Source organism: Carcharodon carcharias, chromosome 22 (genome assembly GCF_017639515.1).
Source record: "Carcharodon carcharias isolate sCarCar2 chromosome 22, sCarCar2.pri, whole genome shotgun sequence".
NCBI lineage: Eukaryota > Metazoa > Chordata > Chondrichthyes > Lamniformes > Lamnidae > Carcharodon > Carcharodon carcharias.
Window position 1 is genome coordinate 12,086,896 of NC_054488.1, and position 16,466 is coordinate 12,103,361.

Here is a 16,466-nt window from a genome sequence, read left to right on the forward strand (position 1 = left end):
GCTTCCATTGCAGCACAGGCAGAAGCCACCCTGTATTCTCAGTGCTTCAGTGGGAGCTCAGGCCAAGATCATGAGATCCTGTGGTTGGTAATGCCTTCTGTACAGAGCCCCCCTCCCCTGCTTCTTCACAGAGCCTCTCATCACTGCAGCCTCTGACCCATTTGTTTGCCATGTTGCAGATCCAGACGCACTGAAAACTACAGCCCCAATCCTCATGCAGAGTTGGGTCACCAGATCCTCTGGTTTCCCTGAATGCATGCGGTAACTCACCACAAAACCTCCAAACACAAACTACGGCACTTCCACTTGCATTGCCACATCTTTAGCGAGGCAGAAGCACTTCACAAGCAAGATGCAGTCCTGGCCCTTCAAAGGATGCTGCTGCTCCAAGTCGCTGAGGGGCATGCCCAGCCAACAGTGATTAGCACAGGCGTTCAGTGGGCCAGTACAGACCACGTTTGTGAAAAGTGCATCAAATCAGCAAGAACAACAGATTGACATCACAAACAACCTCTCACCATACTCAGGCATACCCGTGGTAATGCCCAGTCCAGAACGACGTGCCACATAGAGCTGGCAGCACATTCCACGCCGTGGCTGTGGGGTTACCATTGCCTCAGTCCAACATTACAGCGCTCAAAATCACGGCTAATCTGTTCTTTATTTAACTCATCTAACAGTGTTCAAGTGCTAAATATTATTTTTTAAATAAATTTACTTGTGGATATTCTGCACTTATCATAAAGTGAATTTACCGAAGTGATTTGTATCATTTTTTTTTTAGGATTTGAACAAGAATACATCACATTGATGGCGCTTTCAACTACTTCTGCACAGAATCCTAAACTTCGATTTAGTACAAGGAACGGTGTACGGTATTCTTTTCCTGATGATTTTCACCACCAACTCCCACTGCAAACTTGTATGGACTTCTCTGCCTCTCTACAGTGTTTCACAATTGCTTCTCCCTCCATCACCGAAGTTGTCAATAATATGTTGCTGAAATTCTTCACTTTTGCTGAGGCTGAGGTTCTTTCTGCAGATTTTCTTCCCTTTAAAGCTTTTCTGGGTCTCCCTGCCACACGTACCATCCCAAACATAGACGGCCAACCACCTGCTCCCAGATCTCTATCCCAACCACCCAGAAAGCAGCCTCTGTTTTTCTTCCCCCTTTCTTGGGGGATAGCAGACTGTGGTACTACCCAGATCCTGAACTTAAGTGCTGAAAACTACATGTATGTATTTCCACACTACCACTCCGTAGAATGACACAATGAGGGTTCGCCATGCTGGTCCAATCGGCCACCTGGTCACCAAAGTGGTCAGAGCCAAAAAAGGCCACTTTGGTCCATCTGGCCAACTCCAAGAGTTTAAAAAAACCACGATTCGCTAACATAGGGCGGAATGTTCTGGTCCTTCTGGTGGTAGGAAGGGCAGGGGGCTGGTGGCCTACTGGAACCCTTCCACCTTCGTGCCTCCGCCAGAATTAAGTTCTGGGTGGGAAGGCCCACGGCCGACCTTCTCACCCTGCCATCAATTGAGGCCCTTAAGTGGCCAATTAATGACCACGTAAGGGCCTCAGTCTACCACCGCTAGTATTAACCAAGCTGTAGCTGGGCCTGTCACCATGGGCCATGCACGGTAGCTAAAACTGCTGTGGCCAGGTTTTCCCTCCTAATCGAGGGGCTCGACATTGGGGGAGGGGCACTAAGAACTTGGTGCAAAATCCCCTGCACCCCTCTTCCCGTGACCGCACCCCCCCCCCCCCCCAAATTAACATCACTGGTGTTGTTTATGAGCTTCACTGTGCAATCTTCAATCATTCACCCGCTGCTGCGTGAAACAGTTAGAAACTGACTCTTTGGCGGCTTAACAAAATATTAGATTTAGAATAGAGAGCATTGCTTTCCATGTTAAATGCCAGTGAACCCACCTGAAAGATGTTGGACAGGTCCCGCAGATTGAAGATGTAATGGAATTTGATGGCCGTTGGCAGAAATGTGGAAGCCACTTTATGATGCAGGGCCAGTGCCAGGCTGATCAGCTGCTGCGTGGATTTCTGCAATGCCCCTGCAAAGTTGCCAAGCTTGAGATGCTGAGCCAGAATGGTACCGTAGATGGTTGCAAGGGCATCCACGCCAGGAAACGACAGAGCAAACACACAGAAGTGACGCTGCGTTGGGAAATAAAAACCATTTAGTGGTGCTGGACGTGGACGCTTTTACAGAACAGGCATCTGCACTTTCAGATTGCAATTTGTGTGGAACATTTTAGAACAGTGGACAGAAAAGGCATCTTCAAAAGCACTTTGCATAAATAAGTGGAATTTAAATCAATGGCTGACTGATGCTTTATTACCCCAGGTTGCATTTTATGTGAGCTTTTTTTTTTATTGTGGACAAGATGTTGTAATTAGTGAAACCGAGGGATGTCTCGACAGGCTGCTGATACTCAAGAGGCCATTTCTGGGAACTAATGTAAGGGCGGCCATCAAATATGAAATTAAAGCAAGCCTCAGTCAGTGATAAAATTGGAAATTTGCATTTTTGCGCTGCTAATCAGGCAAAGCAAGATAAAAATCTATCCTCATTTAATCTGCAGAAATCATTTCATTTTCAGAAAATAAGCATATTAAAGAGTGAAGTATTTATGAAAAGTGTTGATGTAATGTGATAGCAACAACTGAACTTAGCCATGACTATTGCAGTATCAATGAAACTGTTCCTGAACACTGAGGATTCCCTGGGAGGTGACAAACTAATTACTGATTTCCTTCTTCCAGTCAATGTTTTTGCCCATTTAATTGGTGATAAAGCTAATCTTTACTCTGCTCCAATCAGTTGCTTTGCAGTGACACCAAGCCAAATGACGTTCCAGGACCATGGATGTTGAGGTTCCCAAATGCAGTCTCAAGGCAGTTCTGAGTCTACGTGGAGTGATAGCACAAACCTGTCTCACTGAGAGAGCTTATGGGATGGTGAGAAAAAAAGAGAGAAAAATAGAGCTCATGCTAGTGCAGCACAGGATAGTGTCCCGAGGTTGGAGCTGCAACACTTTATGGGGCATTTGGATATATCTCACCTGGAGCAGCTTTGATCTTATACCAAGCTCCTCAAAGCCGAATTATTCCATTCGTCAGCACGGGCACAAGCATGACCCACGTTGATAAGCAGAAGAATTATTATAAAATTATTTTAAAACCTCAAGAGAAATATTCTTGGTGTTAGATGCTTTAAACATCTATGGCGGATGGACCTACAGAATGTAATTCACCAGGCAGGGGTGTCTGGGAATAAGCAAGTTGAATAGCACAAGGTAAAAAGCTGTTGCATTTGCTGCTCTCTGGTCCCATCAGTAACTGTGTTGCTGCCAAATTAAAATATGTTCCTTTTTCCCTCACTGTCACTGGTTCTCAAAGTCTGAGCCTCCTTGCAGGGGAGGAAAATTCCCTCAGGTAATCAGCAAGATTTTAAATTGAGCATTAGGAAACATATATATGATGATTAACACAAAATATTTATGACTGTAAATCCTAAATAAAGGAAAGTAACAATCTTCAAAAAGTGAAATCTCTTGCTCTGCTGCTTCACTGATAACCTTATCAAGGCTGTGATCTGAACAGGACTTTTGGGTTGGGATTTCTATTGGATGTAATGTGAGCAAATTGCCAAAGTAGGTTCATTAGATCTCTGCTAGTTTTGGATTTCAATGCCTCCTTAGGAACAGGCCTTGGGTAAGGTTTTCTTTCAAACTATATGGATCACTGTTCCCAGTGCAAATGTGTAGTCACTATTATCTGCCTGTTGACAGATATTAACAAATTAGCCCAGAGATCTCGCAGTGAGCAACCTAAAATTGTTTTCGATGTCACTACTCAATAAATGGATATTTCTAAGTGCTCATCACATTAGCAGTGACAAATGTCAAACACGATTTAACCTTTGTTTAAACCATTCGTGACATAGCTTTCATTTACATAAGTAATGCAGACTTCACTTAAGCCGTACATTGATGGAACCCTTGTTTTTGCCAGTCAGTGGTGTGCTTATTTGGAAAGAAAGATAACCATTCACTTTGAGAGTGCCAGTAAAACCAGAAATGTGATCCCCATAACAATGGTAAGAATCTGGGAAAATACTATGTAAGAAAAATGGAATTTGATTTGTTTCAACCGGATAAACCATAGACCCTAATTACTACCTCTGTGTTTTCCTCCTGCAGAATCAGTGTCACTGATAAATAACAGATAACATCAGAGGCTTGTGCAGTGTAGTACATGTAAACTAGGGAGGCCTGACCAAGTAATATCTGATTCAAAGGGAAGAAGGGCTGCTTTATTAGAAAATTGGTATTCATAAAAATTGATGAAGTCATCAGTAAGTCATAAATTCATATCCTTATGGAGGGCAAATAATATATCAGATGGGGCCTTGACATGTTTAACGTTTATATCAGGAGTCCAACGCTCCAAAGCTCATTTGTAAGCATTATCATCCCAAATTGTTTTGGCCATTGCATTTTTCCTCAGTCACCATTTCCTTAGCTTTCCTCCTTTCCCCTCTAACCTGCTGTTTAGGTTGTTGTCTCTTGTTACATCCTCACTATTTTCTTTCAATCCATTCTTGGGATGTGGGTGTCACTGGCAAGGCCGGCATTTATTGTTCATCCCTTGTTCTCCTTGGAACGATGGTGATGGACCTACTTCTTGCAGACTGTACGGTGAAGGTGCTCATACAATACTGTTAGGTAGAGACTCCTGAGTTTTGGGTGGTACTGCCAAATTAACTATGGTCCATCCAACAGTTTGAAACTAAAAGTCTTTCTAGTCCAGCACCTCACAACTTGCTGCCCCCTTCAGTTTGCTATTTTTCATCTCAATTAAAAAACAAGCTGGCTTCACTACTTGACTTTACCTTATCTTCCCTTTCACTCCTTTCATTCTTCATGGGGCCCACCCTATAGCCTTGGCTGGCATTTCTGAACTCCATTAAAAAAAAGGGAATCTAGGAGCTGGTCTGAAGAAGTGACCATTGCCGCTGTGGCGAAGAGCAGTCTCTTAAATGAGTGACGTGTGCGGCACAATTCATGAACCCATGGAGCAGAATTTCACCCATGTCGGGTGGGTTCAACAGGGGGTGGGGGTCGGGAAGCTGACTGTCGCTCATGATCGGGTCCGGAAGGCGATTTCATGCTGGAGCGAGGTGGGTGGGGGGGGTGGGGGGCGAGTGCGAGTGGGGGGAGCGCGAATCTTGTGCATGTGCACGAGTGCCATTTTCAAAATCTCCCTGAGGCACAGAGCTGCTTCAGGGAGATGAACAGATTGCAACAAGAACAATAAGGATTTTCTAAATGTTATAAAACATTTCCATTCATGTCTCTCTGTCACAAGAGCAGGGACATGTAATTAATGAGAAAATAAAGTTTTTATTTGATTTTTATTTGCTTTTGGAAACCTCATCCCGCCTTTTAGTTGACGGCAGGCACCACTGGTGACTCGGGCGTGACCCCACCGACCAAAATATCGCGCCAGTGCCCGACGTCATCATGCGTCATTTTATGCTGGCTCCGGTCGGGTCGGGTCGGGGCGGGGCGGGTCGGGTCGGGTGGGGTGGGGTGGGGTTGGGTGGGGTCGGGTCGGGTGGGGTGGAGTCGGGTCGGATCGGGTCGGGTGGGGTCGGGTGGGGTCAGCTTGGCTTGGGTGGGGTGGGGTCGGGTGTGCGCCCGCCCACCGAGCTGAAAACTTTAATCCATGCACTCAGTGTATTCGAAGGTTTGTCTCTGGAAAAATACAAAAAATATACAGGTGGAGTATCTAAAGTCCAGCAAGCTCGGAGCTGAGTCCGTGCCGGATTTCAGAACATGTTGATTTTTGGGGGAAATCATAGCCGTAGTCTTTTCATCCACTGACTGTTAACAGGTAGAACATTTAGCCATATTTTTCTTTTTTTTTAAATGTCAATTTTCCACCATCACAGAGACCCGCCATTACAGCTCTCCTTCCCTTTAGAGCCCCCCCCCAATTACATTACGCAGGTGAATACTGCCTCGAAACCTTGAGTTCTTACATTTAGTTCACTGTCAGCTTGCCTGGCAACCAAGCTGTGACAATCTGGCCCTGTAGCAATGGACATGATGCAGCATCTTCCATTGTTTTAGTTTGCAAGCATGTGGTATAAGGACTACCCCCTAAGTGTCAAAGAGCAATCCCCCCCTACTCCACTACTCCTTGCTCTGCCATGAAAATCTAAATGTTCCTCTCGATGTCGCTCCACAGTGTCTCACCGTAATTCCTGCTGTGATGTGTACGGCTTTTACAGTGGAATCCAGATATCAGGCTAATTCTTCAAAAAGGGAGGATGAGAGAGATGCAATAGCAATGATTATCGTCTGTGGAGAGCTGACACCGTCTTGACTTGTGGGCGCGGTTGTACGATTGATTGCTGCATTCAGCAAGTGCAAACATCAATTCTGTGCCCATCTTTAAGATATAGGACTTGATTATAACATTATAGATCTCTGTCAGTCAGCGATTTACTTACTGTAAATCTTAAAAATTGCTGAAAAGAGAGACATGTTGCCAAAGCCTATCATCTTGCACTCATCAGGACAAACACAGGAATGCCAAGTTTCAAAACGATCACAACAATTTATACTACACGGGAAAAGGATGCTGATTGGTTGGCAAGTTGACTCTGACTGGTTGAGGCATAGGCTCCCCAAGCTCCTGGATAATTAAAAAAGGCGTATGGCTTGAACACGTTCCTTTTGTCTGCCTATAAATGTGTGCTACTTCCATCAAGCGTAAATGAGCCACATTTTGAGCTCGACTGATTATCTGGATTATTCTAAATCTGGCAGCAGCAACTCTGCCCTAATGGATACTGTGGTCATCTAAACAAGCTGCTGAAAAGCGTCACTTCGGCAGCAAATTGAGAGTGTTATGTTTACGAGGTTGTTTAGAATTTTTATTGGCGTATACTTGATTATCGACAACTCTTTAGCTCTTCCCAAGCCAGATGCCCGAGGTGTGTCCATGGCCACCCCCACATCCCTCCTAAATCAGATGTTAACAAGAAGGAAATGTCCAAACGTTGTCCGGTTGATATTTTCCCTCCTATCTTGGGCTTAGGGTGCCATAATCTATAGGGTGCCCTGAATCATTCAGCTGGATGTTGCAGTCAGCAGTGTAGCAACAGCACTCACCGGCCACCTCAGAGAGAACTGCCCGCAAATATTGAGCAGACCCTGTGGCCTGAGGTTCCCCTTTACCAACAGCAATTTAAATCTGGTGCCAAGTCAAGGGTGTCTAGTGTCAGTAAACAAAGGTAGAGATGAAAACCTTCAACGTACCTGCAGGCGAGGGTTTATGGTGAAACTGCCAGCTGTGGGATTCATACAGGACACATACTGCACATTATGAATCTCTTTGAGTGATAGCTTAGTTCGGTCATACCTGGTAAAAGATTTTGTTTTTTAATTGCTAATACTGACAGGCTTGACTAAATGTGTCACCATAAACTGAACAAAATGACATACAGAAAAGGAAAGAACTTGCATTTATATAGTGACTTTCACAAGCTCCGGATGTTCCAAAGATTGTGCTCTCTATATTATATATCATGATCATATTTTGTACTTTTATTTCAGGAAGGAGTAAGGGAGGGGCAGATGTTGGAATGTCTAGGTGAACGTGCAAGGGAGGGGTCTGCGGAGTCAATGATTGCCTCCTGGGGAGTGAACGCAGGGTGGGCGTCATAGGAGGGAATGGGTGAGCGTGAGAGGGGGCAGACGGAGCCAGTAGAGTGTGAGGATGAGGGTGCATCGTTACCTGCAGAAGGGGCGGCAAGGGTGGTTAGCGGGGACACAGAGGCTAACACGGACCCTGGAGGTGGCAAGGACGAGGTCGGGGAGGTTTATGTGGATGGGGGTGCTTTGCTTCAGTCCCTCTCACACTTGGTATAAAACAGCTTATCCTGAGGGTACCTGATACTGACAGTAACCATGCACTTTCCTCCCATTCCACGAACTCACTGATTTCTCCATGCGCCCGCAAGGCTAAATGCTCACTGAGAAGTGACCTTGCTCTGGCAGTCACTGTATTTAATATGCAGTGGTGAACTTCAAATAAAACCTGAAAGTGTTCATTTCATAGCTTAGCTCCTTAACCTGTGGATCCAGCAACAATTTTTTGAAATGAAACACGATTTTTTGAAACTTACATCAACAGAGCAGCTTAACCCATCCTGCAGTCTGAGCCATTTCGAAACCAATGGATTACATTTTTTGAATTGCATTCGTGGTTGTTAGGTAGTAAACATCCTGCTCTGCTTCAAATTTGTACTATGGGATATTTTTACTTCCTTCTGAACAGGCAAATGGAGCCTCGCTGTAACATTTTGCCCAAGAGATTGCATCCTCAACAACGCAGCACTCCTTCAACATTGCACCAAAATGTCGATCTAGAATATTTGCTCAAGTCATGAAGCAAGGCTCCAGTCAACATTCTGGCTGTGACAGGAATGTTGATAAAAAAAAAGCCAAGCCAATACTTGCGAGACCCACTCAGGAGAAGCAATTCTGCCAAAATCTACAAGTTGAGAAAGGAAAGAACACAAATGGGCTCTGGGGCATATAATGAATACAGCAAACCCCATCTGTCACTATGGTGCTAAATATATTAAAAAAGAAAAATGTCATTTAAGATAATTCTCTGGCAATTCTCACCTCAAAAAACATGAAAAATATTGGACTATAAATTTCGGTTTGGGCAGTAATGCACCACAGGTAACAGCCTGTTTGTGTTTCGATTGAAAATCAAGCAGAGAGCACAGGCTACTAATTCACCACTGCTCTTTTCATGATACCACCCGGAATCAAATTTATGCCCTATTCACTCATCTTTGATGCTTTGCAGAGGCATTGTACATTAAGGAGAACATTCTCTTTACTATCTGAGGAGCGCTTACCAGTGATTGTAATCCAGATGTTGCCTGATGAGGGTATGTGGCTGAACAGTGCCATACGTGTCGACTTCAGGCATGTTCATGTCATCAATAAAGTATATCAGTCTCTTGGTGCCAGGCGGTCCATAATTCCTGCCAGCTTTCTTCTCAAGGGGCTTTTCCAGTATGGCTGTAAAAGATGAACAACAAGTGTCACCATAGAAATCCATGAGCTTTGAAATCAGGAGAACAAAGATCCAATCATTCAGCTGAGCTATCAAGAGAGCACTCTGCAAAAATAGGGTTAGCACTACACTCCAGGTGAGGCAAAATAACAATTCTGTAAAGAGAGGTGAGAACAGTCTGATCCCTGGCCTCAATCATCTTGGTTCAGGCTCTTTCAAATCTGTTTCTCTGTTCCTTAAATAATAAAGAATAAAAACAGCACTGTTACAATCTTGGCAGACGCCGAACACGGTTTAAAGGAATTCGAGCTCCCAGTTATTAACTGAAAAGCCTCTGCAACACGAATTTACGTATTAAACATAAACTCCTGCTGCCGAAGAACAAGGTTGGTGCTATTAACCTTACGCTATGGGCAGGATTTTACGTCCCATGGGCGATGGGCGGGCACCCGACCCGATCGGGAGTAAAATAGCGCGTGATGACGTCGGGCGAGCTTCCCATCATGCAGTCACGCGATATTTCGATCAACGGGTACGCGCAAGAGTCAGCAGCCGACAATTAAGAGGCCTATTAAGGCCACTAATCACAATTAATTTAAACTTATTTTTCGCTGCCCGTCTAGCCTTACGGTTGGCAGCTGGGCGGGCAAATCAGCCGGCGACCTTTGGTTTTTTTTTTAGGAAACCTCATCCGTGGGCAGGATGAGGTTTCCAACGTTAATTTTTTAAAAATTTTGAGATCGTTTTTATAACGTTTGTGTTCCTGTGAGCGAGTCCTATGTGGGGACATGTTTTGCACATTTTCAGGATCTTTATTTTTGATTTTAATATTCTTCAGCTCCCTGCCTTCAGGGAACTTTCAGTGTGCACTCTGCCGTGCATGCGCAGACTTTTGCACTCACAATCCTCCCAACCCCGTCCCAGCAGCGCTGAGCTTCTCAGTACACCTTTCATGCTAGCTGGCTGTTAATTTGCCAGTCAGTGTGGTATCACAGGCAGGGGCCGATCGCAGGTGGTGGACCGTTTCTCGGCTGCTCCCGGGCCCATCTGCTGCACTCATCCGACAACCCAAAAATCCTGCCCTATATTTCATAAGCACTTTTACTTTGCACTAAAATACCAAACAGAACTCGCCCCTCCTGCTTTTAATTTCAACCGAGAATCCATTGTCACATTACAGTTTCATGAGCGGTCATTCTATTCTCCTGGAACCAAAGCAATGTGTGTCGCAGCTCCCAGGAATTCACTCCGACTCTCCTCCACTTCCCAGTCTGGCACTTCGACTTCCAAGACTCTCACACTCTGAGGATTCCATTGCCAATCTCTTCCACTAGCTTCACCAGGCAGATCTAACAGTGTTTATGTTCTCATGAGTTTGGACTTCATTCCAAGCATGGGCTCCACACACAATTCCTGCACAGTGACTCCAAATGAGAAACACTGCTGGTTCCTGATGGCCTCTCCATACTCCTGGTCCTGGCTTTGGGCAGACCAGACAGCCTTCTCACAGGCTGCTCCACGTACTGAAAACTGCCAAGATATATTAAAACAAAGGAATCTTCCGAACCCATCTCCATGTCAACATGACACACATGGTCTGTCCCCAGATAGAAATGCATAAATGATAGGAACTTTAAACTTTTCCTTTGATCTGGAAAGTAAATGGATACTTTAAAACTTTCCCTTGTTTACAAGTTGCCATCAAACCTTTTTTTGACCTGGGGAAATTACATGAATAATTTAAACCCTCTCCCGAGCCCACACAGGCCGATCACCTCCTCAAGAGATAGTTAAAGATTCTCTCATCATTAAACTTTTAACACTGCACACCATGGCTTCACTATCATAACATGGGCTTCCATTTGATTTGTAATTATCTCAAGCCTGTCTGCCAGCTCTCTTGACCAAGCTCAATTCTTTGATCTATTCCACATTCAAAATCACACTCTCCCGAACCTGAATAATATCTTAAGAACCAACAGTTACAATCCTAAAACATAATAATCTTGAAATTATGCACTTGTAACAATATATATTATGCACTGTCGCTGGGTCAGAATCCTGGAACTCCCTCCCTAACAGCACTGTAGGTGTGACTACACCACATGGCCTGCCGCGGTTTAAGAAGGCAGCTCATCACCACCTTCTCAAGTGCAAATAGGGATGGGCAATAAATGCTGGCCCAGCCAGCGAAGCCCACATCATATGAAGGGATAAATAAACAAGACACAAATAGCGTAAAGGAAAAGGTACACATATATTGGCACAGAACCTCGGGGATAGAGAGGGAGGTTCCTGCCATTCTCCCACCTGTAGGAGTTCAACAGAACCACCTGTGAAATTGATATGAAAGTGCCTTTTCAGGCCTTTGCTCTACTTCCCTGGAGGTTCCACAAACATTGGAGCTGAATTTCAGGACAACTGACCATGGTCTATAAAATATGGAATGGACTGATGGGAACTAACAGAAACAAGAACCTGGTGCCCTCCAGCAATGACAAAATACGAGGTAGCCCATCCACACAAAATACAAACACCATTTGATTCCATGACAATGTATCAATAATCTTTCTTCCTGAGGTCAATGCCAAAATGGAACAAGGTGCCAAAGGAAATAGTCACAGCCCCATTGCTGGAAATCTTCAAGACCCATCTTTAGATTATTTCCGTTTAAAAGTTTTCTTTATCAGGATGACCATCTCAGTGCTCATGCCTGGTTTAGCTAGTGCTACCCATATAAATGTTGGCAGGATATGAATATTAGTTTGCGATGCCAGCACAAACAAAGCAGAAGCAGAGCAGAAGAATGGAATAATTGTAAATTTGAGCTCCTTTCTTGGTCCCTTTTTAGTACGGGAGAAATCAGAAATTCTGTTTGAGCTGAAGTCAGTGGGAGTTAACATTTCAATTTTGACAGGGATCAGCACAGGGAGGCACAATGTCATTTAGTGGTTGGAAAACAGGGTTGCAACTGATAGCCCACGTATTCAGATGCTGTTTACAGCTGTGACTTTTAGGGTGGTGAACAGCAAAGGTCAGGTGCTCTCTAACAGAGAGAGGAAATAAAGATCATAATACAAATCCAAGTTCCATTTTTTCTGTTGTTCTAGTTGCTGTGGGCAGGGAGATCTTCTCTGCATTTTTCTTACAATGCTGCTGCCAACATGTTCTATTGTTATGATCCCTATAACTTTAAGTTAAGATAACCTGTCTTTTCTTAAAGGTAACTTTTTTAAAAATAGATTTGCAGTGACCTATTTAAAGGAAATGCATGCCAAAATTCCAAGCTTTCAGTTTTGTTGGAACAAACAAACTAAAAGCAATACTGACTAAACATTATTTTGTGAGCAACCTATACTTAAAACTACAGAAAAGTTAACCCTAACATGACCACTAACCCCAAGCCTCGGTTATACGTTCGCCGCACTATCCACGGAATGACTGTCCTTAAGGGAATCAGTCCACAATCGCTCCCAGCTTCCGATGTTTCCCTGTTTTTGCCGAATAATAATTTCAAGTGACTGTCTAAAGGTGCTTTCCTCAGCTTTCAGAGAGTTTCCAGGTCCACCAGCAGCAGTAAAGCCTGCTCCAACAATTCTTCTTCCGTCCTGGTCACATCAAGACAAATCTCCCATGTTCATTAGATGGCTACAGGGTGTGTCTCTTCAACCAGAGACCATTTTCCCTCCCATATCCTGCTTTGGTAGCTCTTTGGTAACTATATCTGGTTATGACTCACAGCAGGACAAAGCAGCCCACTTGACTGGCACCCCATCCACAAACATTCACTCCCTCCACCACCAACGCACAATGGCAGCAGTGTGTACCATCTACAAGATGCACTGCACCAACTCACCAAGGCTCCTTCGACAGCACCTTCCAAACCCACAACCACTACCATCTAGAGGGACAAGGGCAGCAGATACATGGGGACACCACCACCTGGAAGTTCCTCTCCAAGTCACTCACCATCCTGACTTGGAAGTATATCACCGTTCCTTCACCGTCCATGGGTCAAAATCCTGGAACTCACTCCCTAACAGCAATGTGAGTGTACCCGCACCACATGGACTGCAGCACTTCAAGAAAGTAGCTCACCACCACCTTCTAAAGGGCAATTAGAGATGGGAAATGAATGCTGGCCTATCCAGCAATGTCCACATCCCATGAATGAATTTAAAAAAAAATCTTCCAACATAACAGGCATCACAGCCAGGCCTGATCCTGTCTTCATCTAAGATCCAGCAATGGTTTAATGGACTGTGAGTGTGAATCCCTCCAACGAGTTTCCCTCCATTCCTGGGGGCTTGGAGGGGAGACCAGGGTAAGTCAAGCAGCTGCACTACAGTCTGGCTGACAAACGAATTGTTAAGGAACCTGCTTTTGTCAACATAATGTACAGATGCCAAGTTTTTGCTATGGGCTAAAGAGGTGCTGACTATTTTTATCAACATACATAAGGAGCAAATGATATGCTTAATAAAAAAAAGACTGCATAAGTTTAGAATTTCATAAACCTTAAAATTATCTTGCAAAGAGTATTTGATGAAACATAAATTAGTTGTGTTAGGAAACCTGTTAGAGTAGGAAGTATTCTAAGAAATGATTTCATGGTTGGGGGTGAGGACTGTGGTTTTATATGTCCACTCACTGAGAGTGAAAAATAACACTGCTTCCATTGATGAAAACTCAATAAACACTAGTCCCTTATAGATGGTATACTCAAATTTCTTACCACGTCATTTAATATTTTCATTTTATTTTCCCCATTGACTAATTCTTTATTTCTGTGTCCCTATTTCATACTTTGTGGCTTTATATAATTTTGTTCCTTTCTTAAATAATTTGCAGGGCCTGATATTGTATTTCAATCTTTTTATGGGCTCTCTGGCATTCTCTGCACCATTTCATTTTATTTTACTCTGTTACTTTATTTTGGCACAGTTACGCAAACTCAAGGGACAATCAAAAGTTTCATAACTTGGGAGGATTGTGTGATAAGGAAACTGCAGGGAGGATGTGTGATACTATAAAAGAGCTAACGCTGGAAGAATAGCTGAAGCTGTGCTCAGGAGAGGGATCACTGACTGACAGGCAGCTCTGCAATCTGCTGTATCTGTACTCACTCCCATTATTTCTGGCACTAAGATCAATACTGATTTCTTGTCGGGACCAAAATGCCTCAGTACATAAACAAAAACAGCAAGAGCAGCCAGTTGGACTCCCCTCTCCTGCTCCATCAGCTACTTCCATATGGAATTTCCCTCTTTTTCAGGGAGCCAAGACTTCCATGGCATTCCCACTAAGTGCACTGAGCAATAGGTGCTGAGAATTGGTAGAGAGATTTCCCCAGAGAGCTTGCATACAGGAGAATGGAGATGAAATTGGGCTTAAATGAGCTAGGCAGGATGCTCATATCTGAACGCAAGCTTGTTGGGAGAAAGCTTTAGATCCACCTGTTTGTTTGTGCCCAAGTCAATACAGATTGCATAAATGTGACCACAATACAAGGAGGTGAAAGAGAAAAAAAATCAAAAGATGTATACAAAATTATGAGGGGCATAGATAGGGTAAATAGGAGGAAACTTTTCCCCTTAACAGAGATGTCAGTAACCAGGGGGCATTGATTTAAGGTAAGGGGCAGGGGGTTTAGAAGGGATTTGAGGAAAAATGTTTTCACCCAGAGGGTGGTTGGAATCTGGAACACACAGCCTGAGGGGATGGTAGAGGCAGGAACCCTCACAACATTTAAGAAATATTTAGATGAGACTTGAAATTGCCATAGCATACAGGACTACGGGCCAAGTGCTGGGAAATGGGATTAGAGTAGATAGGTGCTTGATGGCCAGCATGGACATGATGGAGCAAAGGGCCTGTTTCTGTGCTGTAAAACTCTATGACTCAATGGGTTCCTGTAGCATGACAGTGTACGCTTCAGAAAAATAGCAATATCCTCTCCAGTGATGTCATTATGAGAGAATTACAATTTCTTCTCCTATCTTTTTTTCATTTGCTCATGGGATGTGTGTGTCACTGGCCCTCATTCAGAGGGTATTTTTAATGTCAACCACATTGCTGGAGTCACATGTAGGTGAGGTGTCCCTAAAGGGCATTAGTGAACCAGATGGGTTTTTACAACAATCGGCAATAGTTTCATGGTCACCATCAGACTTTAATTCCAGATTTTTTTTATTGAATTCAAATTTCACCACCTGCTGTTGTGGGAGTTGAAGCCAGGTCCCCAGAGGTCTTGAGAATACTAGTCCAGTGACAATGCCATTATGCCACTGCCTCCCCTCCTGTCCTTGCACTGGACTACCCGAGGTGAATCCTTCTTGTCATCATACCCACAGCAGCAGCCTTGCATTTAGCATCATTTGGCATGGTTGTCAGTGATGTGCAAGCCTGCCTTCTTAAAAAAAAAACGTTATTCAAACTGCCTTTCAACCTCTCTAAAATTAAAATAACATTTACAGATATACCAACTGGATGAGTCACTGCTTAATGAGATTCAGTGACAAGATGGTAGCTGCAAAGAGAATTTTTGAACCACTGAATATTGAATAAATTATGTCCCAGCAGTACAAATGAATTGCATTTGTAAATAGCCGAGGATGTCAGATGCACTTAGGGAATGGAAACTAGAAAGTCCAGCCCACGGTGAAACTGAGCAAGTTTATTAGACAAGGGTTTTTTTTCCCACATATAAAAGATTTAGCCTGAGAAAGCATCTGATATTCTGTTTTCTTACATATGTTGCCTCTTAGCTACACAGATTGTTTAATCCTAATTGTAAAAGTTAACTCTAGTACACGAGAACAGGAGCTTCGATGAAGTTGTTCATTCTTCTTGTAGTAATGGTCTGGACTTTCCTGAAGATTTATGTCAGTAATGCCGCATCTTCTCGAGTTCTCTGCCTGGAGACAGGTCCGACCCACTGAGCCACAACCTCCACCACAGGTAGGGCAAGGAGGCAGGTCCCGGACCCAGCCCGGTCAGAACAAGGATCGAACCCCATGCTGTTGGCACTAATCTGATCCACGCCATCCGTGAGACCAACTGAGGAACCTGGGAGTCTGAGTTGCTGGGTCGACCATGCACTTTTCCATGCATGTTGTAGCCTGGAGCTATGGATAGTGTTGGAAGAGGCTCCAATTTCTTTCCATCACACGGCTGACCAGGACTCTCTCCCATTCTTACTGCCTGCCACTGATGGGTGTTGAAAGGATTTAAAAGTTGGTATTTAACCTGTTTGGTCATGTTATGAATGAATCTTCCTTGGCCATAAAGTCCTGGAGTGGGACTTGAACCTGGAGCGGGACTTGAACCTGGAGCGGGA

At 44.0% G+C, this 16,466-nt stretch overlaps 1 protein-coding gene across 2 annotated transcripts in view; it reads right to left on the reverse strand.

Annotated features, from left to right (window-relative positions):
• The window catches only part of LOC121293614 (dynein heavy chain 9, axonemal-like), a 530,687-nt gene that overhangs the window by 324,009 nt on the left and 190,212 nt on the right, over window positions 1-16,466 (reverse strand). For both annotated transcript variants that reach the window (XM_041216734.1, XM_041216733.1), the window contains exons 39-41: window positions 8,967-9,132; window positions 7,351-7,453; window positions 1,934-2,173 (exon numbers count right to left, since the gene is read on the reverse strand). In XM_041216734.1, coding sequence (XP_041072668.1) covers window positions 1,934-2,173; window positions 7,351-7,453; window positions 8,967-9,132 — 509 coding nt within the window. The remainder of the gene's footprint in view (window positions 1-1,933; window positions 2,174-7,350; window positions 7,454-8,966; window positions 9,133-16,466) is intronic.